Source organism: Engystomops pustulosus, chromosome 2 (assembly GCF_040894005.1).
Source record: "Engystomops pustulosus chromosome 2, aEngPut4.maternal, whole genome shotgun sequence".
NCBI classification, from domain to species: domain Eukaryota; kingdom Metazoa; phylum Chordata; class Amphibia; order Anura; family Leptodactylidae; genus Engystomops; species Engystomops pustulosus.
Window position 1 is genome coordinate 231,170,377 of NC_092412.1, and position 25,086 is coordinate 231,195,462.

At 41.9% G+C, this 25,086-nt stretch overlaps 1 protein-coding gene across 1 annotated transcript in view; it reads left to right on the top strand.

Moving 5' to 3' along the window:
* Positions 1-354: 354 nt before the first annotated feature.
* GABRR3 (gamma-aminobutyric acid type A receptor subunit rho3) overlaps positions 355-25,086 on the top strand; it is a 30,188-nt gene continuing 5,456 nt past the window's right edge. Inside the window, exons 1-7 of the mRNA XM_072138510.1 lie at positions 355-930; positions 9,452-9,552; positions 10,360-10,427; positions 13,077-13,300; positions 18,399-18,481; positions 22,118-22,258; positions 23,482-23,634. Of these exons, the coding sequence (XP_071994611.1) occupies positions 761-930; positions 9,452-9,552; positions 10,360-10,427; positions 13,077-13,300; positions 18,399-18,481; positions 22,118-22,258; positions 23,482-23,634 (940 nt within the window). The 5' untranslated portion in view covers positions 355-760. The remainder of the gene's footprint in view (positions 931-9,451; positions 9,553-10,359; positions 10,428-13,076; positions 13,301-18,398; positions 18,482-22,117; positions 22,259-23,481; positions 23,635-25,086) is intronic.

Consider the following 25,086-nt stretch of genomic DNA (forward strand, 5'->3'; position numbering starts at 1 on the left):
TTGTACAAGAACCTCTCCTTTTTTCAGGCTATTAGTCCCATCCTGATGGTGTGTAGGGTTGACTGTCACCGGAAGCCGAGAAAGGTCATGACATTTCTGAGATTCATGATCTGTAAAATCCTGTAACAATCAGCTATGACCTAGTTACCTACAATATAATCATTGCCCCCAATCTCACATTTCTGTGGCTGACAGATGTATTAATACGCCAGGTCCCGACGCTAAAGCCGTACACCTCCAACATTTGTCCTGTACTTACAGCTACATAACCCTCCGAAAAAAAACGAGTCTCAAGATGCATAGCTGAGATTAAATCCCATGACCTCTGCAGAATAAGACCAGATTTTGTAGTGTATTGAAGATTTTTTTTTTAATGGTGTGTGTAGGATTAAGGAGATTAAACGTCCACATCACTCTTTTTCATGCTGGAGTATGTTGGGTATTGTACTGTGTGGGTGGTAAGCCCCGGGCTGAGCTTATGTAGCTCCACACAGGGAGAAGAAGCGGCCCGGATGATGTTCTGATCTCTGGATTTGGTTACTTCATTGCAGTTAGGGATTCCTAGTACAGAGGATGTATTCTTGCGGATGGGTTAGGGGAAAAAGACTGGATAGTTGTCGTTTGCTTTAGGCTGGATACACGGATCAGCCTCGGTTATGTTCTTCTCCCGGAATTGCTTGTGTCAAGGGAAAGTGATTTACAAAGAATGGAGATTTTCTGAGACCTTGGATGACTAGAACACTCCTGAGTTCTGGGAGACATGGTCCTCATTATTAAATTGCTTCTACTCTCATGTTTGTGGCCGGGGGCTGTCCTCAATGGGTTTCATCCGCAGAGACAGAATGACCATCATCATCATCATCAGCACCATCATCACGAGAAAGATGAGATTCACCCAGTGCCCATGAGAGACAGCCGGAAGAATACAAGGTGAGGAGATCGGCGTGTCTACTATTATCTCTTATGAGTTGAGAATTATTATTAGGAGTTAACCAGGAGATCCAACAACTGCAATAACGACTATAAGGTGACGAGTTATAGCAGCTTATTACAGTAGAGTTCTGTAGGCAGAATGTTATAGAGCAGGAGGAGCTGAGCAGATTGTATACAGTATCCTATCTGCAGGCAGCATGTTATAGAGCAGGGGGAGCTGAGCAGATTGTACATAGTGTCCTATCTGCAGGCAGCATGTTATAGAGCAGGGGGAGCTGAGCAGATTGTACATAGTGTCCTATCTGCAGGCATCATGTTATAGAGAAGTAGGAGCTGAGCAGATTGTATACAGTATCTTATCTGCAGGCAGCATGTTATAGAGCAGGAGGAGCTGAGAAGATTGTACATAGTGTCCTATCTGCAGGCAGCATGTTATATAGCAGGAGGAGCTGAGCAGATTGTACATAGTGTTCTATCTGTAGACAACATGCTATACAGCAGAAGGAGTTGAGCCGATTGTACATAGTGTCATGTCTGTAGGTAGCATGTTATAGAGCAGGAGGAGCTGAGCAAATTTTATACAGTAACCTATCTGCAGGCAGCATGTTATTGAGCAGGTGGAGCTAAGCAGATTGGATATAGTGTCCTATCTGTAGGGAGCATGCTATAGAGCAGGGGGAGCTAAGCAGATTGGACATAGTATCCTATTTGCAGGCAGCATGTTATAAAGCAGGAGGAGCTTAGCAGATTGAACACAGTGGGGGAAGATTCATTAAGGCTGGTGTTCTAAACGCCCTCCGCAGGCGCTCATGTGCGCTTGTGCCCATATTCACTAAAATGCTCCGCCTCTTAGTGGATATTGGCACAAACTCCTCCAGTTCCGACCTTCAGACCAAATCAGAACTGGCAGAGTTTTGTACAATTATACTATAGAAAGCCGGCAGAGACTATAGTAAATGACGGACCGCGTGGTCATACCCTGGTCCGCCCTCTGCCTGCTCATAATGGCAGGTGGGTCAAAGAAAGCCCAAAACTGGCAGGGAAGGGGAAATTCATGTGGGTTCTCCACCAGAAAACTGGCGGAAAAACCATAATGAACTCCCTCAGTGTGTTATCTGGAGGCACCATGTTATAGCGCAATAGGAACTGAGCAGATTGTACATAGTGTCCTATCTGCAGGCAGCATGTTATAGATCAGGAGGAGCTGAGCAGATTCTACATAGTGTCCTATTTGCAGGCAGCATGTTATAGAGCAATAGGAACTGAGCAGATTGTACATAGTGTCCTATCTGCAGGCAGCATGTTATAGATCAGGAGGAGCTGAGCAGATTCTACATAGTGTCCTATTTGCAGGCAGCATGTTATAGAGCAGGAGGAGCTGAGCAGATTGTACATAGTGTCCTATCTGCAGGCAGCATGTTATAGAGCAGGAGGAGCTGAGCAGATTGTCATAGTGACCTATCTGCAGGCAGCATGTTATATAGCAGGAGGAGCTGAGCAGATTGTACATAGTGTCCTATCTGTAGGCAGCATGTTATACAGCAGGAGGAGCTGAGCAGATAGGAAATAGTGTCCTATCTGCAGGCAGCATGTTATAGAGCAGGAGGAGCTGAGCAGATTCTACATAGTGTCCTATCTACAGTCAGCATGTTATAGAGCAGGAGGAGCTGAGCATATAGGACATAGTGTCCTATCTGCAGGCAGCATGTTATAGAGCAGGAGGAGCTGAGCAGATTGTACATAGTGTCCTATCTGCAGGCAGCATGCTATAGAGCAGGAGGAGCTGAGCAGATTGTACATAGTGTCCTATCTGCAGGCAGCATGTTATAGAGCAGGAGGAGCTGAGCAGATTGTACATGGTGTCATATCTGCAGGCATCATGTTATAGAGCAGGAGGAGCTGAGCAGGTTGTACATAGTGTCCCACATTTATTATTGTGAGACACTTTGCTTCACTAGCGTGCAGAGTGCACCTAATTCTGGCCCAACCTGCAGGCGCCCAAAATTCATCAACTGGGTGCACCAATTTTTTTCTGGTTCACTCATTTTAACGCATGTGCATCTCAATTATGTCAGACTTCCAACATAAATGTGGTGCACAGTGCAAATACGCACCGGGATGCAACTTTATGTGCACAATATTGGGGGGGATTTAACAATGTGTCTCAGGTTCCGCCAGTTTCTAGCTGATGAATCCTGGTGCAGTATAAGACTTTCGGTTCCTACTTTTAGTTGGTCTAAACTGTGCGCCCGAATTTTTTGCGCTTAGACGATTTCCTGCAAGGCACGCCCCTTACTCTCAAGACCACGCCCATCTTCCAGAAACAGGGGTTGACTCAAGGGTAGGCAGTCATCAATTGTGACGCTGGGTCTGTGGGGTACGAATTGTGCTATATTTTGCACAGGGATGTACATTAATTAATTCATTATTTGGTGCATGGCCGAAAATGATCTAGACTAACAGTGCCAGAAAACTAGATGTGCAGGAAAAGTTAAGGATTCCCAAGTGGCGCCCAAAAAAAGAAAAATGTGTTAGTGTCAGAGAGGCGCAACCACGAAAAATATATGCCATTTTTCTGCCTGAAAGTAAATAATGTGTGCGCCCCCAAGGTCTCCAGATTTGGATCCTTTATAGGAGATTGAAATTTCCCAGTCTTATTTGAATGGAGCGCAGTATGACCTGTATGACCTACTGGCAGGTCATACATAGTGTATTACATAGCAGAGGAGGCAACACACCTCACAACAATGATGGATATGTTTGCTATATTGTTCTGAATAGACATACAGATTTGGGCACTTTATTATTTTAATAAGCAATATACATAAAATACATCATGGTAACAATATATTATTCATTTTACCATTACAATTTGAGTAATACAGAATAATTTTAATGGGCTAAATCCACCTCCCCCCACCCCATCCTCTCCCTTCCACTGGCAGGGAAAAAAATAAAGTTTACATTTTCCTTCACGTGATTATGGACTCCTATTACCTATTTTCACCATTTTGGAAGATCACCCAACTTATTATACCAAAATCTACTCTGCATTGAGCTTCTATGTAATCTAACATCATTTTCATGATGCCCTCCGCATATACACATAGCTGTCGTCTCTCTCACTGCTCCAGGCCATCATCCATAATGGCATCACCCTCTGTGTTTCTCTTCTCATAGTCCATTCACACTTGCCGAGAGGGAAGGGTGTGAGAGCAGGATAACTCTCCCGCTACAGCTCCTCCTATTCAGCAGAGCTCAGGCATGTAAACAAAGAATCACATAGAGTGTACACACAAAGCAAGTAGCAGGACTGCTGAATCACCGTATGAACATTGAATGGATTATCTGCATGCTAGTAAGGACACACAGGCTATTTATGTAAAAGAGTGGTAAACCCATTTCATATTCAATGTAGACCCTTCACACACCAGTGCATCAGATTGTAACTATTCAAACTACAATCCTGGAACATTTTTGCATTTTTCACTGTCCAGCTTCTACTAACAACACAAACTGTCTATATGAATCACCAAAGCTTATATTTAAAGGACACCTGGCAGCAAATTAAACCGAACGAGCTGAACATACTAATAAAAACAGATTTCCAGTTATGGTACTGTGAAAAGTCTTTCTATCTATCTATCTATCTATCTATCTATCTATCTATCTATCAATCTATCTATCTTGGAACATACTCTAAAGCTCTGCCACAATGTAGCATGTTGCGCTCCGCTCAATGGACTTATCCTGCAGCGTTCTGGCGTATTCATGATGGGATGGTCCGCAGCCGTCTGAGGAGGCATCGAACCAGGTAGTTGCCACCGGCTTCTGTTGTGGGAGTGGTGGTCCAGGGGAGAAGCAGAAGAGAGAGGAGTACCTGGACCGCCCCCTCATGAATACGCTGAACCACTGAAGGATCGGTCTGTCAATTGGACCGCTACGTGCCACAAATCTTTAGGGTATGTTCCAATATAGATAGACCTTTCATAGCACCATAACTGGAAGAGGGCTAGGGATCATCTGTTTTATTAGTATGTGCAGCTCGTTCGGTTTCATTTGCTGACAAGTTTCCTTTAACTCTATCTGCAGCTTTGTATATTTAAAAATATAGTGACCATATAACCCTTACTGGATGACCATTGGATATTCTGTCAAATTAGCTGCATTGTCTAGAACCCAAGATCTCTCCTTAGTAATATTACTTTATCTTAACTTATGAGGCTTCATTAAAGGGGTTAACCCAAACTATAAAGTTCATACCTTTCTGGGACCCACCTTAATCAGAATAATTGGTATCAAGTATACGATGGGTACGGAAAGTATTCAGACCCCTTGAAATGTTTCACTCTTTAAATAATTTTCATTATTTTATATAGCGCACACACCCTGTCCCCAATGGGGCTCACAATCTAAGCAACCTGCCAGTATGTTTGTAATTGTAATTAATAATTCTTTATTTATATAGCGCACACAGATTACGCAGCGCTGCAAAGAACTTGCCAAATCGATCCATGTCCCCAATGGGGCTCACAATCTAATCATCCTACCAGTATGTTTTGGAGTATGAGAGGAAACCGGAGGATCGGGAGGAAACCCACGCAAACACGGAGAGAACATACAAACTCTTTGCAGAAGTTGACCCTGGCACTTGAACCCAGGTCTCCAGCGCTGCAAAGCTGTAGTGCTACCCACTGATCCACTCTTTGTTTCATTGCAGCCAATTGTTAAAGTAATGTAATCATTAATGTACACACCGCCCCTCATCTTGGCAGAAATGTAGATATTTTTGCTAATTTATTAAACAAGAAAAACTTAAATAATTTTTGCAGCTCTTTTGCTCAGTATTGAGTAGAAGCAGCTTTGGAGCTAGTACAGACATGAGTCTTCTTGGGAATCTCTGGAGCTCAGCCACAGTGATCTTGTGGTTCTTCTTCACTTCTCTTACCAAGGCTCTGCTCTCACGATTGCTTAGTGTGGCTGGATGGTCACGTTGAGGAAGAGTTGTGGTCGTCCCACCTTGAGGAACCTTGAGTTCTGCAAAAATTCTTTTGTAACTTGGCCAGATCTGTGCCTTGCCACAATTCTGTCTCTGAGCTCCTTGGGCAGTTTCTTACACCCCATGATTCTCATATGCTCTGACATTCACTGTGAGCTATGAGGTCTTGTATAAACACATGTGTGCTTTTCCTAATCAAGTCCAATCAGTTTAATCTAACACAGTGTGACTCAAATGAAGGAGTAGCACCATCTGAAGAAGTCATTTCCGGACCCACTGAAAGCACTACCAATACGGAGCTTGTGGAGACATATGAGTACTGCCCTTATTCGTATCTGGTAATAGAGCATCGCTGTTTAGTTTTAGGTGAAAAACAATAGCATTATACATGCCACCCCCTTTAAGTCTTCCTTTTTAGAGAGGTCTGCCCTTTATACATCTTATATTTTCTCCTCCTACATAACAATCCATGGATGGGTGCATCCAGAAGACACCTCCCAGACAGCTGGTATGGAGAAGACTAGCAGACTTTACAGTGAATATGTTATTAACCTACAATTTCCCCTGTTCTGGGAGAGCGGATGACCCCTCCTCTATGGAGCTATTTGTCCATGTTCTCTTCCAAAGAAGATTTTGAAGCATTAACCAAAAGTACATGAGGGAGATTACTCTCCGGGGCCATTTACTCAATAAACAAGAGACTGTTTTCACCAATTTATCCATCTCGTCACAGAAATTAGATATTTTACTCAGGCTTCACACAAATGTCATTATAGAGAGGCGTATTCACTTTTACAGTATGTGTATTATACAGAGCAAATATTAAATGTATTATCCTATTACAGTATTTCATTCTAAAGTGTCATGCACACAGCACATGCACTCCCGATATTAACTTACTACAGATATGCAATGGTTAAATAGTTTTGACATATTCCACCGGGTGCCTTATTACTTTGCTTCTAGGGGTAAATACCTCCGTAATTATGGTATGAGCACTGACAGATAAGGAGGCTAAATATAAACACTTTCCATACCAATATAGTATTTCCCTTAATTATCAAGATATTTCCCTTCATAAATAAGCTCTGTAGGAAGCAGACTATCAAGCGACTGCCTGTGAAGAGTTAAAGAGTAACTTAAAGGTTTTTTTTTCCATACAAATCAATAGCTCTTGGGATGTAAAACAACTTTGCCTATTATCTTTGTTACCTATATTCAGCAGTTTCATTGCTATCCCCCTCAGATTACCTCAGTGCTGCAATGCCTGCCTCCTCTCCATGTGCTGATAAGCTCTGGAGTCCCCACTTTGTTTATACTTTGTTTCTCAGTCGGTTTCATGGGAGGGGAGGGGCTGCTGCTCCCTACTTACAGAGGGAGGAGCTGATCATGTGATAGAGCTCTCTTTCTCTGTGTATGTAACAGAGATGGATGTGTCCAATAATGTCTCCTGCACAGAATAGTGAGGTACAAGATCTCCCCTGTTCCCTATTAGTCCCTTCATCCCAGTCTGTGATTCTACAGAACTTTCTCTGTTTGTCTCTCCTCATGCTGCAGCCCTTCCCCACCTTTGTTATTGGCAGTATCAGCTCTGTGCAGATAAGCTATTAAACCTTACTGCTCACACAGCACAGGCTACAGACTTCATGTAGCTGATTTACTTATGATTTCTACCACTTATTACATGTTCCCTGCTCCTCCATGTAATGGAAGTTACCAGGTTGTCACCATATACACCCCGTATGTGCCCTGTGCTCAGTGGATTTAATTTTGGGAAACAAAATGGATTTACTGTTACTTAGAGAGAGAACACAAGGCATCATGGGATCTGTGGGCAAGCTAATTGGCCTCAGCCTGAGGGCATAGACTAACAGACATTAGTCTCCACCCACTTAACCTCTGGTGAGAAAGATTTTTGTCAAACACTTTCAGAACAGAAAATGCCATAACTTTACAAAGAAAAGGATGAGCAGCACAAAGTAGGCATCGTTCTGTTAGTTTTCAAAGGTGGAATCAAATATAATAATTTGGTAAAATCACTATAGTTTTACAGTTACACTTTAAATGATTAGACAATTTATCAGCTGCTCCTTATTTATCAGCTGTCAGTGGCTATAGGACGCTGATTTATGCACATTTCTAAAAGAAAGGCAGGGGAGAAAGATGGACACAGGAAGATTTTTCCTTAAAGGAGTATAACATCTAGCTATATCATCTGCAATAGTGATTTATTCAATCTGGTTAAAGGCTTGCATTACAATGTAACCACTCAATGATGGTGATCTGTGTAGGAAAGACTTTCAGAGCAAGGGACAACCACTCTGACCAAGAGAAGACATCCCTGAACAGAGAATTCTCTATTTGGTCACTTTGTTAACTGGACATCTGCTCTGAATACATAATAAATAGAGATGAGCAAGCACTAAAATGCTCGGGTGCTCGTTACTCGAGTCAAACGTTTTCCGATGCTCGAGTGCTCGTTTCGAATAACGAACCCCATTGAAGTCAATGGGAAGCTTGAGCATTTTTCAAGGGGACCAAGGCTCTGCAATAAAATGTGTCTGATAAGTTAGCAGATGTATGGAAACATCTGCAATGTGTTCTTCAGTGAAGAACACATTGCAGATGTTCCGGACATCTGCTAACTTATCCGAAGACACAAGTGCCAAACGGAGTTCTTCACAATAGTATGTGAAAAACAATATGTGTGAAGAACACATTGCAGTTGTTTCCATACATCTTCAATGTGTTCTTCACACATATTGGGGTCATTTACTAAGGGCCCGATTCGCGTTTTCCCGACGTGTTACCCGAATATTTCCGATTTGCGCCGATTGTACCTGAATTGCCCCGGGATTTTGGCGCACGCGATCGGATTGTAGTGCATCGGCGCCGGCATGCGTGTGAGGGAAATCGGGGGGCGTGGCCGAGCGAAAACCCGACGGATTAGGAAAACCCGCCGCATTTAAAAAAAAAATTGTGTCGCGAAAATTTCACTCACCTTCATCCAGGATAGGCCGGTGTATTTCGAGGCATTCCAGCGGACTTCAGCGCAGCAGCTCCACCTGGTGGACGGCGGAGGAACTACCATCATAAATTCCTGCCGGACCCGAATCCAGCGCAGAGAAAGCGCCGCTGGATCGCGAATGGGCCGGGTAAGTAAATCTGCCCCATTGTTCTTTACATACTATTGTGAAGAACACCGTTTGGCACTTGTGTTTTTGGATAAGTTAGCAGATGTTCGGAAACATCTGTGATGTGTTCTTCACTGTGTTCTTCACTTAAATGATCCTGTGTTCACTGTTTTCTTCACTGTGTTCTTCACTTAAATGATCCTTAATGATCCTGTGTTTCGTTAAGTGAAAGCTCATTATCGAGCAGGCGAAATACTCGTCGAAGCAACGAGCCGTTTCGAGTATGCTAATACTCGAACGAGCATCAAGCTCGGACGAGTATACTCGATCATCTCTAATAATAAACAATATTAATCTTTGATCAATTTTTCATCTGTTTCTGTAGTAAGTTGAAGAGAATTGACAGCACTAAAGTCCGTCAGGTCAAATCTGAACAACTGTTACGTATAGATGACCATGATTTTGCCATGAGACCCGGATTTGGAGGTAAGACTGGATTTTAATCATTGTACATAAACAATTATGAAATGTAAAGGGAAATAGTATAACATCTTGGAGTGATATCCCAATGTAGATTTCTTCCTTGGGATTCCACATGGAACATCTGAAGTGTTTTACTGTCTCAAAAGGTGAATGAAGGTTAAACCTAAAGTGCAGATCGGACATTTGAAGGATTTCACTGTGATGGACTTTTACTGTGAACTGATTAGTGAAATCAGTAGCAACTGCACATGAAATCTGGGAAAATAAAAGCTGGAATGTGATTAGTTACAAGGGAAAAGATTTTAACATGGTTGGTAATATCAACCAGAAGTTCATCTGGAGACATTCATAGACAGAGGTGAACCTAAGCTCTCTACTCTTAGGTGAGCTATAGAATGACACCCCCTCTGCCCCATCCAACTGTAATATAACAGGTTAGTTTTTTAGTAAGTGGGTCCTTCGTGACATGCCTAGCACCCATGCTGCCATTAGGTGTGAATAGACACTATTTATAAGTGTAAGGTTCTGTTTTGTAGCAGATAGCTACACCCCTGATGCTGCAGATGGTGCTGCCTGAGGCAAAAGGTGCAACTCGCCTTAAGACTGGTGCATCCCATGGTATAAACTTATAGACTAGTAGTAATAAAAGTAGTAAAAAAATTGCTACTATTTGAGTCAGAAATTGAAGCAAATTTAATGCAAATTTAAGGCAGTTATATATTTGCATTTCTTTAGTACCGGGGACAAGGCTGATTGTGAAATTGTAAAAATACTTTAAGAGAAAGTGATATATGTGTTTTATTTCCAAAGGTTCTGCAATTCCTGTTGGTATTGATGTACAGATAGAAAGTATAGACAGCATCTCGGAGGTCGATATGGTAAGTTACCATCTATAGGAATCAGATTTTTTTTATAAGAATCAGACAATTATATTTTAAAATTGAATAACACAAAATACCTTCCATAAAGGACATTTACTATCAATTTGACTGATGGTATATGGTAGCACTTACAGGCTCGCTGGGTGATGCCATTCTTGGAGCTAGTCGTAGTAAGAGCAGAAATGGCATCAACAGGAAAAGATTTTTGAGAAATATGTAAATTAGCCAGAGGAGCTAGGAGAGAACTCACGCCCCACTCTCTCCAAGCCCCGGCTCTTCTGACTTTATTTGCCGGCTCCTAGATCTTTGGGCGGGAGCAGGCAGGACTAGCAGTGTGAGGCGTGAATAAATTAAATGACGGAGATGTCGAGAGGTCCTCAGGCAATGTAAGCCGGTCCCTGGTCATGTGATGTCACACAGGTGCACAGTTCGTTATATCCCTGGTCATGTGATGTCACACAGGTGCATGGCTCGTTATATATTTATGGCCATGTGATAAGTAAAGCGTAATCAGAGTTGTGTGATATAATGAGCTGTGCACCTGTGTGACATCACATGACTATGGACCGGTGTTTATCCACAGGAAGTAAACAGTGAAGCTTCCCATAGAGTGACAGAAAGCAGAGATCTAGAAAAAAACTGAGGAATTTATATAGAAAGTATATTGGAAAATTGTATAACTTATTAACATACATACAATTACATTTATTTTCTGAAACGGGTACATCCCTTTATAGCTAACCTCCGGTTCCCAGTAAACAGGAATGCATTGTGCATTTTCAGTATTTCTCGTGGCCTGCCTTGGTTCTGAACATCATTATATTTCTGTAAAATGGGTAATTACTCAATATACAGTGGGTTCAATGTTGTTAGAGCCTAAACTTAAAGGTGACTCTGTCAGGTCAATAAAACACTCTAGTTGCACATGGTAAAGGAAGCAGCTCACTAGCCCTCCCCCAGTTATAGCACTGTGAAATTTCTAGCTTTACTGGAACATACCGAAAAGCTATGAAACGCTGAGGTACTTAGCGGTCCGATCGACGGATTATGGTGGTCCGGATTATTCATGAGGGGGGCGCTTCTCTCTTCAGCTTCTCTGGGGGGTCACCACTCCCTTACCAGATGCTAGCAGTGACTGCCAGGCTTTATTGCTGCAGTCACCACCTCCAAAGACCGCCCCCTCATGAATACGCCGGACCATCGGATGCGAGGTCCGTCGATTGGACCGTAAAATACCTCAGCGTTTCATAGCTTTTCCGTATGTTCCGGTAAAGCTAGAACTTTAACAGTGCTATAACTGGGGGAGGACTAGTGAGCTGCTTCCTTTAGTATGTGCAGCTAGACTATTTTATTGACCTGACAGGGTGTCTTTAAAGGAAATATAATAAAAGAATGTGAAGATGCTATCCTCGGGCAACCGTAATCTAAGAGATGGGACAGGTCACATGCCAGAAACCCAATTTCAGGCTACACACATGAGGAAAAATTCATGGAAAATACACTAAGGCTTCCTAAGGGGTGTCTGAAGGAAGTAGTGCCTGCATTTAAATACCTGCTAAATGGATCTCTGATGGAATGCCGGTGTTGCGCTTGGCGTGTGTCATGGCGGCGCCCATGCCGACCCCACACCAAACACAGGAAACAGCACGAATCCTCGGGCAACTATGAAGACATCAGGTCAGCCAGTAGAGAGAGACTTTGCTTTCAAAATGAGGTCTAGATGTGTTGTCACCATTTATCAAATTGACCACTTCACTGTAAAATAACCAACCTGATAATTGTAAAAAACTAAGATATACATGATTGAAGTTCTTGCTTTAATTTATCTCAGGAGGCCTGAAGAGCTGTTTAGTCTGTTTATGTTGGTGAATATAGTTAGTGGCAGATGGATTATGAAAAATTAACTATGAGGCTGCGGCTCTGCAACTGCTACTTTGGGAGGAGTTTCACCTCGAAGAGCTGTCTGCTCTCTAGATTAAGCTACACACTGCCCCACCCCTCTGCAATGAGTAACAGCTGTAGTGTCCAACCAGGAGCCTGCTTCAGTTTTCACGCAGAGCAGTGGGGAGTATTTCAGTGTAGAAAGAAGGTAGTTCTTCAAATCCTTCAGACTCATGTGAAAGTGGAAGTCCACTGCAAAGGTCTCTTATCTTCGAAAGCAAGAACAGCCATATAAACCTTGACATTAAGCGCAATAGAAGCCTCGATATAACCTCATTTAAGCGTTGTTCCTATTGTATATCTTTTTATAGGAAGCTCGATAAATATTTTTCCGCACAAAAAAATCCTTTGAATTTCTCAGAAATCAAAGGTGTGCCTTATAGTCCAGTGCGCCTTATATATGAACTGACTTACAGACAACAGCTGCCTTGAACTGTGCACAGGTCTGCCACCTGCTGGTCATTCATCCTTATAATCAGGTGTGCTTTATAATCCAATGCGCCTTATAATCCGGTGTGCCTTATATATGAACCTAGACGTTTAGCGGGCATTTATTGATGGTGCGCCTTATACTCCGGTGCGCCTTATAGGCCCGAAAAATACTGTACTACATAAAAACTGCCCTGTAATGGTAGAATAAGGAGATGCATAATAAATCTAACGACATCTACCTTTTTCTTACTTCTCTCCTGTCGGCCTGTCAAGGATTTTACAATGACCTTATACCTCAGACATTACTGGAAAGACGAGAGACTCTCCTTCCAGAGTACTAATAACAGGAGTATGACATTCGATGGAAGGCTAATAAAAAAGATTTGGGTACCGGATGTATTTTTTGTGCATTCCAAACGCTCGTTTATACACGATACCACCATGGAAAACATCATGCTCCGCGTGTATCCGGATGGAAACGTCTTGTTCAGCCTAAGGTGAGAAGACCTGTATACTGACAGTACATCTCTCCATTACATTCATTATATTGTACATTATCACCACCAATAAGATTCAAGTGTGGCTGCTGCTCATTATAGAGATACAGCTCATCCATGACATAATCCACATCAAGGACTCCTGGGCCTAGGTGACATAAATAATATTAGGGATAATTCACATTTGTAAAGGTTTTCATATAATATGGTAATTGGGGAACCCCACTACAAAAGGTGTAATCTCTGATGTGTGAACTGTGTGTAACATTTATGGCATGTTAAAGGGGTTGGCCACTTTTCAACTTTTCAATAAATCAGTGCTTTTGCCTCCTTTGAGAGCTTCAGCTTTTCATCCACCCTCGGCACATACACACATATACCCCTCTTTCACTACTCCAACCTGTCCTTATGATGTCTTCTATATTCTATTCTATATTTATTCTCACCATCTGTCCTCACCGATAGACACAAGAAGAGGGGATGGAGTAGCATGAGTCATAACTCTGCTGCTACAGCTTCTCCTATTCAGCAGAGCTCAGACCTGTAAACAAAGAATCACAGAGAGTCTGCACACACTACAAAAGTAAGTAGCAGGAGTGCTGAATTACCGAATGAGCAACTCATATAAAAGAGTGGCCAACTCCTTTAAGCTACTGTACATCTATCAATTTTAGTCATTTCTATGTTGTGTTCTTAAAGGAGAGCTTCAGCAATTCCAACTCCTTCCATACTTTAATAGGCACCACTGATGCAGTTTGAATATGTCATCTAGCCCCAAACATTTCAAATTAATCAGTCCCAATAACTTCAGCACCCAATAAGCAAATTAGATTTTCTACTAATAGATATTTGGTCCTGGGCCAGAGCAGGCACCCTGACACCACTAATTTGGCACCCTAAACCAACTACAGGTCCATATGGTTTAGGGTTCCAAATCAACCTTTATGTCTGGTGTCTGCGACCTCAATTAAAAAAGTCAGACATTGATACTGATCCAGATGTGAATCCGATAAGGCACATCGGACTCACATCTCTGAAGATCACAATGATGCTCCCACTGTTCAGGACATTGCACGCTACGTGATTCACGGATTGACCACGGTAATGGAAACCTGCCCTCACTGTAGAAAGCAACAAATACACAGAAATGTCTGTCCACGATGGTTGGAATAAATCAAGTTGTTTTGTGTTTTTACTCATCAAGTGGGAAAGGCAGAAAAATTGGACATCTGTTGTGTTTTCCTGTAAGGATATAGTGTCTAATATAATAAGCTGTCTTTGTCAGAGCTACACTAGCGTGAGATTATAGTGGATTTTAATGGCAGAGCTCAGCGACCCCCTGGGTAATCTGAAGATAATATTTAATGGATGTCTATAGTGTACATATATTACCATCACAAGCACCAGGCTGGGTCATGTCACATTCGGGTGTCAATTAAGAAATACATGATAAGTGAAATTTTCCTCCTGGCTTAAAAGGTAAAAAGCATTGATCCATCTCATGAAGGGGTTAAATGTTGGTATACTAACACCCATAATCTTAATGGAAATCTACCATCAAAATCTATCATGATAAACCAGGCACTGTGACTGTGGTAATCTTCTTATATTGATTATCCATCCCCTCCTTCCTTCTAAAATCAATTTTCAAAATTATGATTATGAGCCAGTAGTAGTTGTTGAGTCCCTCCGTGCTGTAGCTTCACAGGCTGTTACACTGTGCAAGAGAACACCTCCCCTCCCATTGTGTGAGATTAAAGCAGGCAGCAGGCGGAGAGAAGTGCCAGGAAGAGAGGTGCAGACATGCTTATGGACAGTGTAACAGCCTGTGAAGCTACAACAGAACTTGTCTGGTTCATTATTAAAAGTTGATTTTAGAAGGAAGGAGGCCATTGATAACAAATGTAAGAAGATTATCACAGTCACTGTGCCTGGATCTATGAGTAATTGTGCCTGGTTTATCATATCTTGATGTTGATGGTAGATTTCCTTTAATTACTTTAAGATAATAATGAATGAATGTGAAATTTAGTTTTCCTGTGGATTTCCATTTTAGGCTCACAAACTTTGTTTATGGCTGCGTATAATAGTTTCAAGGTCTCCGTAGTGAAATGGAAAGCCCATTATGGTTCTGGGTTTTGCTAGGGAGTGACACTGGGCCTTCACTTCCACATTGTTACTACAGAAGAAACAAACTATCCAGTTGTAATAAAGTAGCTCAGCAAGGAATATGTGTACAGGCAGTGCCCGGGTTACATACAAGATAGGGTCCGGATGTTTGTTCTTAAGTTGAATTTGTATGTAAGTCGAAACTGTATATTTTATAATTGAAGTTCTAGACAAATTTTTTTCTTTTGTCCCAGTGACAATTGGAGTTTCCAAATTTTTGCTGTAATGGGACAATAAAGCTTCATTACAGACACCTTACAGCTGATCATTGCAGTCTGGGACTATAGTAACATCCAGAGAGCTTCACCAGAGGTCAGAGGGGTCTGTCTGTAACTATGGGTTGTCTGTAAGTCGGGTGTCCTTAAGTAGGGGACCGCCTGTATTGTCAAGGTTGTCCAAGGTTTCCAGTGTCAATCTGATGGTTACAGACTCATTGGAAAGAAAGCATTGTCCGAAACTGTACCGTAGGTTACAAGATAAGCAATGTAACTACATTGTCAAGTGATGTACGAGAAGAGATGTAATGGGCACTGGCTGCACCAGATTTCTGCAGTACAGGCATCCCCCTACTTCAGAACACCCGACTTACAGACATCCCCTAGTTACAGACGGACCCCTCTGCCCACTGTGACCTCTAGTGAAACTCTTTGGATCTTATTATAGTCCCAGACTGCAATGATCCGCTCTAAGGTGTCTGTAATGAAGCTTTATTGATAATTCTTGGTCCCATTACATACAAATTCAACTTAAGAACAAACCTATGGAATCTATCTTGTATGTAACCTGGAGACTGCCTATACTTTGTACATTAAGACATGAGCTGACTGCTTGCAGGTGTATATGTGTAGTGTCTGTGCAGTTTTGTGTTTTCGGCTGCTCTGTGTCCATCGCAACTGAAAATTCTGCACCCAAATAGGGGTTGTTGTGCCGATTCGCACCATGTACCACATTTACGTCAAAAGTGCAAAAAAATTTTGGCGTATGCTGATAAACTAAGTGAAACGAAAACCAGGCGCACTCAGTTGAAGTGCGATCAGCGTATGAAGGGTTTGCCCAATAACTGAAGACCGCGCACATTACTGCATACGTGCTGTTTGCCTCACTATTAATATGTATTCTCTATAAGAGTTTGTTATTATCATCTTCAATATTCATTTTTGTTGAAAGTAACATCAAAACATGAAAGTTTGTCCATGTACCTAGGTGCAAAATCTAGAACAACATGATATGATTGCAAGTTTCCATATTCTTTGCTCCATATGTAAATCTATAATAGGACCCCACTTGTTTCTGATATATAGGTATCATCTATTACAATTTACACTATTACTAAAATCTTTTTGGGGGGGAAATTTGGGCCGAATTTAAACCAGTCCAAAATACAATGGGGTAAATTGTGAAAAATGTAATTTGAGGCATCAGCCTGTTCCCTTCCACTCTACACAATTCAATTTGTTCTTAAGTTGAATTTGTATGTAAGTTGGAACTGTATATTTTATAATTGTAGCTACAGCCAAATTTTATTTTGGTCTCTATGACAATTGGATTTTAAAAATATTGAATTGTCATAAGAACCAGGATTAACAATAAAGCTTCATTACAGACACCTTTGATAACTGTTATAGCTGTTTTTTGTATCCTAAGGCTAAAGTACAGTAAATCACCAATTACCAGAGGTCCGTTTGTAGCTAGGTTGTAAGTCAGGTGTTCTTAAGTAGGAGACCGCCTGTATACACATAGGCCAAGAGTTACTAAAGTAAGTTCCCCGCTGCACAAGTTTTCACATTCTTTCATTTGCAAACTGCTTGCACATGTATTGAAGAAGTGTCCGAGAAATCTTTGCCGCACGCTACACCTTGTGGCATGGCTGCACTATTCTCAATGTGACACAAATTTCTGCACTGAAGGGGATTGTGCTCAGTCGGACCGTGCACCAGATTTAATATGCAAAGTGTCAAAGAAGTGTGTCTTAGGCCCGTTCCACACTTGCAAGTGTGATGCGATGAACTCGCATCACACTCGCAACGCAAGCTGCCGGGAACGCACGGCCCGAACGCTGCACCGCGGCAGTGAACTCAGCATGTCAGTTCACTCCCGCGGTGCAGCGTTCGGGCCGTGCGTTCCCGGCAGCTTGCGTTGCGAGTGTGATACGAGTTCATCGCATCACACTCGCAAGTGTGGAACGGGCCTTACTCTCCATGTTAAAGGTGCACCAAAAAGAAAGGGGTGCGCTTTGTCGGGGCAGTTCATGAAGAACGCGCGCCAAAAATCCTATGCGCACTCTGCACTATACACAGGACACTGCACATAGTACAAACTGCACTGCTCTTAGTAAATGTGTCCCATACAGTTACAAATTGCATTGGAATTGATTTGGAAATATTTCAAAACAGACATTTATTTAGGAACAAAATACCTCAAGTAATGATTATAACAATAATATATTAAAATGGTAAAAAATGATCTATAATCCATAGTAAAACAATGGCCCACACTTATCAAAATTAGTATATGCATTGTATTATATGCAGGGTGCAGCAGATTACTGGAGCACAATCGTCATTAACCTGGAGCACTCTGCACTGCTCGGGGAGTGTGCACCAACTTTTTTTTTTCGGAGCACCTTTAACATGGAGAGTGCAAAAGAATTCTCTGGAGTCGCAGTAATAAATTTGCCCCATTGTTGGACTCTGCACGGAACACCCCATATGTGAAGAGTTTTGTGGCACTGTAAACACGGTGCAGCTGCAACACAAAACTGGCACAAACACTTCATAAGTACATGTACAAGTAGGTCGCGCACTCTTTTCAGTGCAAAGTCAGACAGAAAACTGCCACAAACACTGTAATAAATGTGGCCCAATGAGTCCAGTTGTAATACTGTACTGTAGTGTTATGTACACTGAGTATTTTCTCCCTATTGTTACAGGATAACTGTATCTGCCATGTGTTTCATGGATTTCAGCAGATTTCCGCTGGACACACAGAACTGCTCACTAGAACTGGAAAGTTGTAAGTAGGTTTTCATATTATTTAAAAAAAAACATGATTATGTGTAACTATACCTTTTTTTTTATTTCAGAAACATATAGAGTGGTGATAATAGTAAACCTTGTAACATACTGCAATCAGTAAAGCAGCATCTTTTATGTGCAATGATTCTGCTTCTTTCTCCTGCAGTGAGCAGTGTTTTCTGAGGTCTAAAGAAGTCTAATGAGTAACTCTTTCCATACCTGGAAAATATTCCTCTTGATGATTCAGCTCTCTGAGGATATTAGACGATCCAGGGACTGTCTGTTAGAGTTAAGTTATAAGACACTTTATCAGGTTCCTTTATCTCTCAGCTGTCAGTGGATACAGGACAGAAAGCTGATTTATACAGACTGCTTAAATAAGGAAGAAAGGCAGAGGAAAAAGAAGGGCACAAGATCAGTTTTCTTTAATAAAGTGTAATACAAAGTTTACTATTATCATCTTCAATATTCATTATTTTAATAACGTCTTATGTTTGGCCATGTACCTAGCTGCAAAATATAGCACAATATGATATGATTACAAGTTTGTTTCCATATTCCATTGTATTGATAATAGGACCCCACTTCTAGGTGTCATCTTATATTACAAGTAGGCGTATGAACAACTACTCGCTGAGAGTCCCTGGATGCCATTGCTGTCCCTGGCTCTGCTGTATAATAGAGTCTCTGGTAATACAGAAGGACAGGATAGATTATCCAAAGGTAAAGAAAGAAGACGCTCCGCAGACTGAGACCAGTGAAGTGACATTGTACGGAGCAGTAGGGGCATTGGGAAGTGACCTCATTGAGTTTCGCTATGACTAAGAAAAGCTTATTTCCCCCTAGTCATCAGGGATTAATGTGGCCCATTTAATAATAACTTTGGTTCTATTTATACCCGCTGAGCACATTAAATGATGGCACTACCCTAATCTTTCTAGAACACACAGAGTTAAATCTAAGCGCACACAGATTCTAATTTCAAGAGCCGGAAAATCATCTTCATTTATACTGACACTAAAGCAGCTCAACAAACTTAAGTCATATAATGCAAGATTGGGGCAGATCTGTCATATGATGCACAGAGGATGGATCCTATGGGTATTATAGTGCCCATTATTATACTGGATAAAAGGATACAACATGCTGTGCTATTTACAGACTTGGATCTTCACAGTATCATAGTTTATATGGTTGAAAAAACACACATGTCCATCAAGTTCAACCAAGGAAGGGAAGGGATTGGATGAGGAAGGGATTTAGGGGAAACTATTCTATATAACATAACCATCAATGTTAATTTTAGAAATGTCAGACGTAATAAATATTACTCAACATATACATAGTAACCAAAAGGTTAACACACAATACTCATCAAAAACTTTAGGGATTTTGGGGAACCTGACTGACAAGATTTTTGGGCACCCCCAAACTTTAGTTCCAATGTTATACTGTTATACAAAATTGCATGTACTGTAAGTGCTTCATAAATTCATTCTCCTATATATAGTTCGCTGGAATGCTGTATGTAGCCCACACACATGCCCCCAGTAGATTTGTAGCCCCTGCACTTGCCCCCCCCCAGTATATAGGTTAGCAACGCACATGCCCCAAATAGATAGGTAGCCCATACACTTACCCCCCAGTATGTAGGTAATCCCTGCACATGCCCCCAGTATAAAGGTAGCCCCTGCACATGCCCTCCCAGTATACAGGTAGCCCCTGCACATGCCCCCAGTATAAAGGTAGTCCCTGCACGTGCCCTCCTAGTATAAAGGTAGGCCAGCACACTGCCCCACAGTAAATATGTAGCCCCACACATACCTCTCCATATATAGGTATCCTAGCACAGTGCCCCCCCAGTATGTAAGTAGGGCAGTACACTGCCCCCGGGTATATAAGTAGGCCAGCACATTGCCCCACATTATAAAGGTAGGCCAGCACATTGCCCCGCATTATAAAGGTAGGCCAGCACATTGCCCCACATTATAAAGGTAGGCCAGCACATTGCCCCACATTATATAGGTAGGCCAGCACATTGCCCCACATTATATAGGTAGGCCAGCACATTGCCCCACATTATATAGGTAGGCCAGCACACTGCCCCCCAGTATATAAGTAGGCCAGCACTTTGCCCCACATTATGTAGGTGGGCCAGCACATTGCCCCACATTATATAGGTAGGCCAGCACATTGCCCCACATTATATAGGTGGGCCAGCACATTGCCCCACATTATATAGGTAGGCCAGCACATTGCCCCACATTATATAGGTAGGCCAGCACACTGCCCCCCAGTATATAGGTAGGCCAGCACATTGCCCCACATTACATAGGTAGGGCAGCACACTGCCCCCAGTATATAAGTAGGCCAGCACATTGCCCCACACTATATAGGTAGGCCAGCACACTGCCCCCCAGTATATAAGTAGGCCAGCACACTGCCCCCAGTATATAAGTAGGCCAGCACATTGCCCCACATTATATAGGTAGGCCAGCACACTGCCCCCCCCCCCAGTATATAAGTAGGCCAGCACATTGCCCCACACTATATAGATAGGCCAGCACATTGCCCCCCCAGTATATAAGTAGGCCAGCACATTGCCCCACATTACATAGGTAGGCCAGCACACTGCCCCCCATATATAAGTAGCCCAGCACACTGCCCCCCAGTATATAGGTAGCCCTGCACATACCCACCATGTATAGGTATCCTAGCACAGTTCCGCTCCAGTATAAAAGTTGCCCAGCACACTTCCCTCAGTATATAGGCAGCCCAGCACAGTGCCCCCCAGTATATAGGCAGTTCAGCACACTGTCCCCAGAAGATAGGTAGCCCAGCACACACTACCCCCAGTATATAGGTATCCAGCACACACTGCTCCCTAGTATATAAGTAGCCAAGCACAAACTGCTCCCCGTATATATTTATGGAGGACACACTGCCCCCAGTATATAGGTATCCAGCACACACTGCTCCCTAGTATATAAGTAGCCAAGCACAAACTGCCCCCGTATATATTTATGGAGGACTCACTGCCCCCAGTATATATGTATCTGGCAAAAAACTGCCCCCCAGAAAGGTGTGAACAAGGGACAGTCCCAAAAAATGTGAAACGTGGAAGCGTTGGGGCCACCACGCCTCCAGCAAGTATACGTGAGAGTGGGGTTGAGTGTATGGAGGAGTTGGGGGGTGTGATACCAGTACATACCAGAGTCATTTGTGCTGGTTTTCTCTGTTTCCATATCGAGGACCAGCAACCCTCAGAAGAGTTAGGAATTATAACTATTAAGTGAGATGATAAAGTAGAGTTCATTTTATTTTTCAGGACACGCATAGGAGACTGTCAACTGGCAGCTCAAGGCATAGTCCACTTAAGACTTGTTGGTTACAGTCTTCGCAGTTCAGTGTTTGAAGTGTGTACTTGTGTGTACTATTCATGTGCTACTTGGCTACTACTAACCTAACTATTATATCCCATAAGAAGCGATGTGGTCACTGTGGAAAGGACAATCACTTGTTTCTTAGTTCCAACAAGCTAAATCCTTTTTAGAGACTTTATATAGAAATCCACAGAAATCATGATGAGGTCACCTACTGGAGAAGGCCATGACTTGATCTTGATCTTTTATAGATGCCTACAATGAAGATGACCTCATGCTCTACTGGAAGAAAGGAAATGAGTCTCTGAAAACCGATGAACATATTTCCCTCTCCCAGTTTTTTATTGAAGAGTTCAGTGCATCTAGTGGACTGGCCTTGTACAGTAGTACAGGTAAGTACTGTGAGTATGTGCAATAATGAGCATCTTGTTACAGGAAAATTTGGAAGATCATTGCGTGTTATTAGGGGTTCCCTGACATTAGGCAGATCATAAAGTGTCCCATTTTTGTTACCTCCAGTAATCAGATGTCATCTGCAGGAAAACTTGGCAGTAGTTGTAGTGTATACCACAGTGTCCATAATTAAAAGAAACTTGTTCAACACAAGGAGAAGCCAAGGAGCATCCAAGGTCACAGGAGGAGAAATCACCAAGTGCAACAGGGGCAAGCAGAGTGACCATTCCCTTCTAAAAGAAGAATGAATGAGTGGAGAAGGAACTAGGGTATTGTAAAATAAAACTGAGAGAGAAATCAAACATTGTACTTTATAAGACATCGCTGAGCAATTGACAAAATCCCGGATCTTCCAAGGGTGGAGTAAGTCTGCCATAGGTCCTGGGCTGTAGGAATATTATAGCCCCTACAAGTCTGGAATCACTTCCTACATCTGTTACTAGAATCAAGCTTCTTGGGGAATGGAGGATGTGTCCCTTCTACCTGCTTTCAATCTGCAGATTTATGATATTTGGAGGACCCTCAAAGGTGTACGAGGATTTCATGGATGACGGTTCTTCTCAGTATAAAATTTGGTGGGTGGTTTTGGAGGCCATAGGCCACTGCCTATGTTATGATCCACTATTGCTTCCAGGGAAATGCAATGTTAATACAGTTCTCCTACATTTTTACTCCTCTACAGTGGCCATGCATAGTAAATATCAAGTAGTAGCAGAGGGCCTTAGGAAAAAATATTCAATAAAAAAAACAAAGAACTTTCTCTGGACCTTAAATTGAATAATAATATTCTGGGAATTAAAGGGGTTGCCCATGATTCATTTCCCTATGGGGTATGAAAATGACAAATAGGGTATACATAGGTATAGGGTTTGTATATAGAGGATCAGCGGTGACATCTTGTTATATATAAGAGAGTCCAATGAACCAGTTGAGCAGTGGGCGCAGATATGACCACAAGATCGGCACCTGCTCAGGTTGTTTAAATCCATCAATTCCTTTAAATCAATCCAATGTACAACAGTGACTCACACAAAGGCAAAGAACACAGGCAAAATATATAAGTCACCCTGAATCCTATATCAGGAATTCTGAGAATCTTTATTGTGTAATAAAGTGATGAAAAACTGTAAAAAAAACTATAACTCTGCCTTGTGTTTTATAGGATGGTACAATAGACTATTCATCAACTTCATCCTCAGACGCCACATATTCTTCTTTTTGCTTCAGTCCTATTTCCCAGCAATGCTCATGGTGATGCTGTCATGGGTGTCTTTCTGGATTGATAGAAGGGCAGTACCTGCCAGAGTATCGCTAGGTAAGTACAACTCTCAAGATTTCAGGTGTAACTAAACCTTTGGAGCAACTTTTTAACCCCCCTTAAAGAGAACCCGTCATGCAAAATAACCCCCCTAAACTAAATATATTTTCATAAACTGCCATTAGAGAGCATTGCCTCTGTCCCTACATTGTCCCTCTACATGCCTGTAAACTTAAGCAATGAGGTCCTAAAGCTGTATGCAAATGACCTGTGAAATATCCAATGAAGCATTAGCATATTCAAGCTGTCCACCTTATTCATGAGTGGGAGGCACAGCCACACCTCCAGTGCTTGACTGACAGCCTGTATAATGATGTGAGGCTGTATAATGATGTGCTTCCTGGTGCTGGTGGCCACGCCCCCTGCAGCCTGTGTGTGCATGTGTGTGTGTATAGGAGAGATACAGCAGCTCCAGGCAGCCATGTTACAGCAGAACATGTCAGATTCATGTGTAGCTGATGTCTGTGTCTCTCACCTGTATATTAGGAGGATGCAGCATGTCAGCAGATGCAGCACACACCAGCCATGCTTTACTATACATTACACACAGACATGAGCAGGGGGAGGAGAGGGGAGGGGTAACAGGGGTGACATCACTGCCTCTGACCATGTGACCAGCCTCATTTACATGATTAAAAATAGATGATTTTACAATGAATAATGTATGAAATAACTAGATAAAGGCTGGGACAGGACTAGTGACACAGACCTGATGACAGGTGTCCTTTAAGGACACAGACATTTTTCGTTATTATGTTTTTACCACTTTCAAAATTCCATAACTTTTTTATACTTCCGGTGTACAGAGCTCTACCAGGGCTTGTTTTCTGTGTAACAAATTTTAGTTGCTGGTGATGGTATTTAATTTTGAAAAAAATTCCAAATGGGGTGAAAATGACAAAATAACACATTTGCAACATTTTTTTTGGCTGTTTTTACGGCTGTCACTGTACCTCTCCCTTACTCTTTGGGTCTGTATTTTCACAGAGATACCAAATTTAGATTTGGCATTTTTATGTTTAAGTAGATTCAAAACATTTTAATCTTTAGTACAAAAATAAAATCCTTAATTTTGCCATATTCTGGGGCCAATATTTGTTTCATATTTCAGTGCACGAAGCTGTATAAAGTGTAATTTTTTGAGGAATGACATGACGTTTTCATTGTTAGCATTATGGGAACTGTACGGCCTATTGATCAGTTTTTATTAAAATGTTATGTGTTGTAAAATGGCAAAAAAGTGCTGATTTGGGCTATTTTCAATTATGGTGTTCACCGCCAGGAATAACCATTTTTTCTATTTTGATATATCAGACTTTTTGGGATGCAACAATACCTAACATGTAAATCATTTCATTTTTTATATCAGTGAAATAGGGGGTGATTAGTTATTTTTTTTAACTTTTTTTATTTTTTTACATTTCTACTGTATTTTTAGATCTTACCATA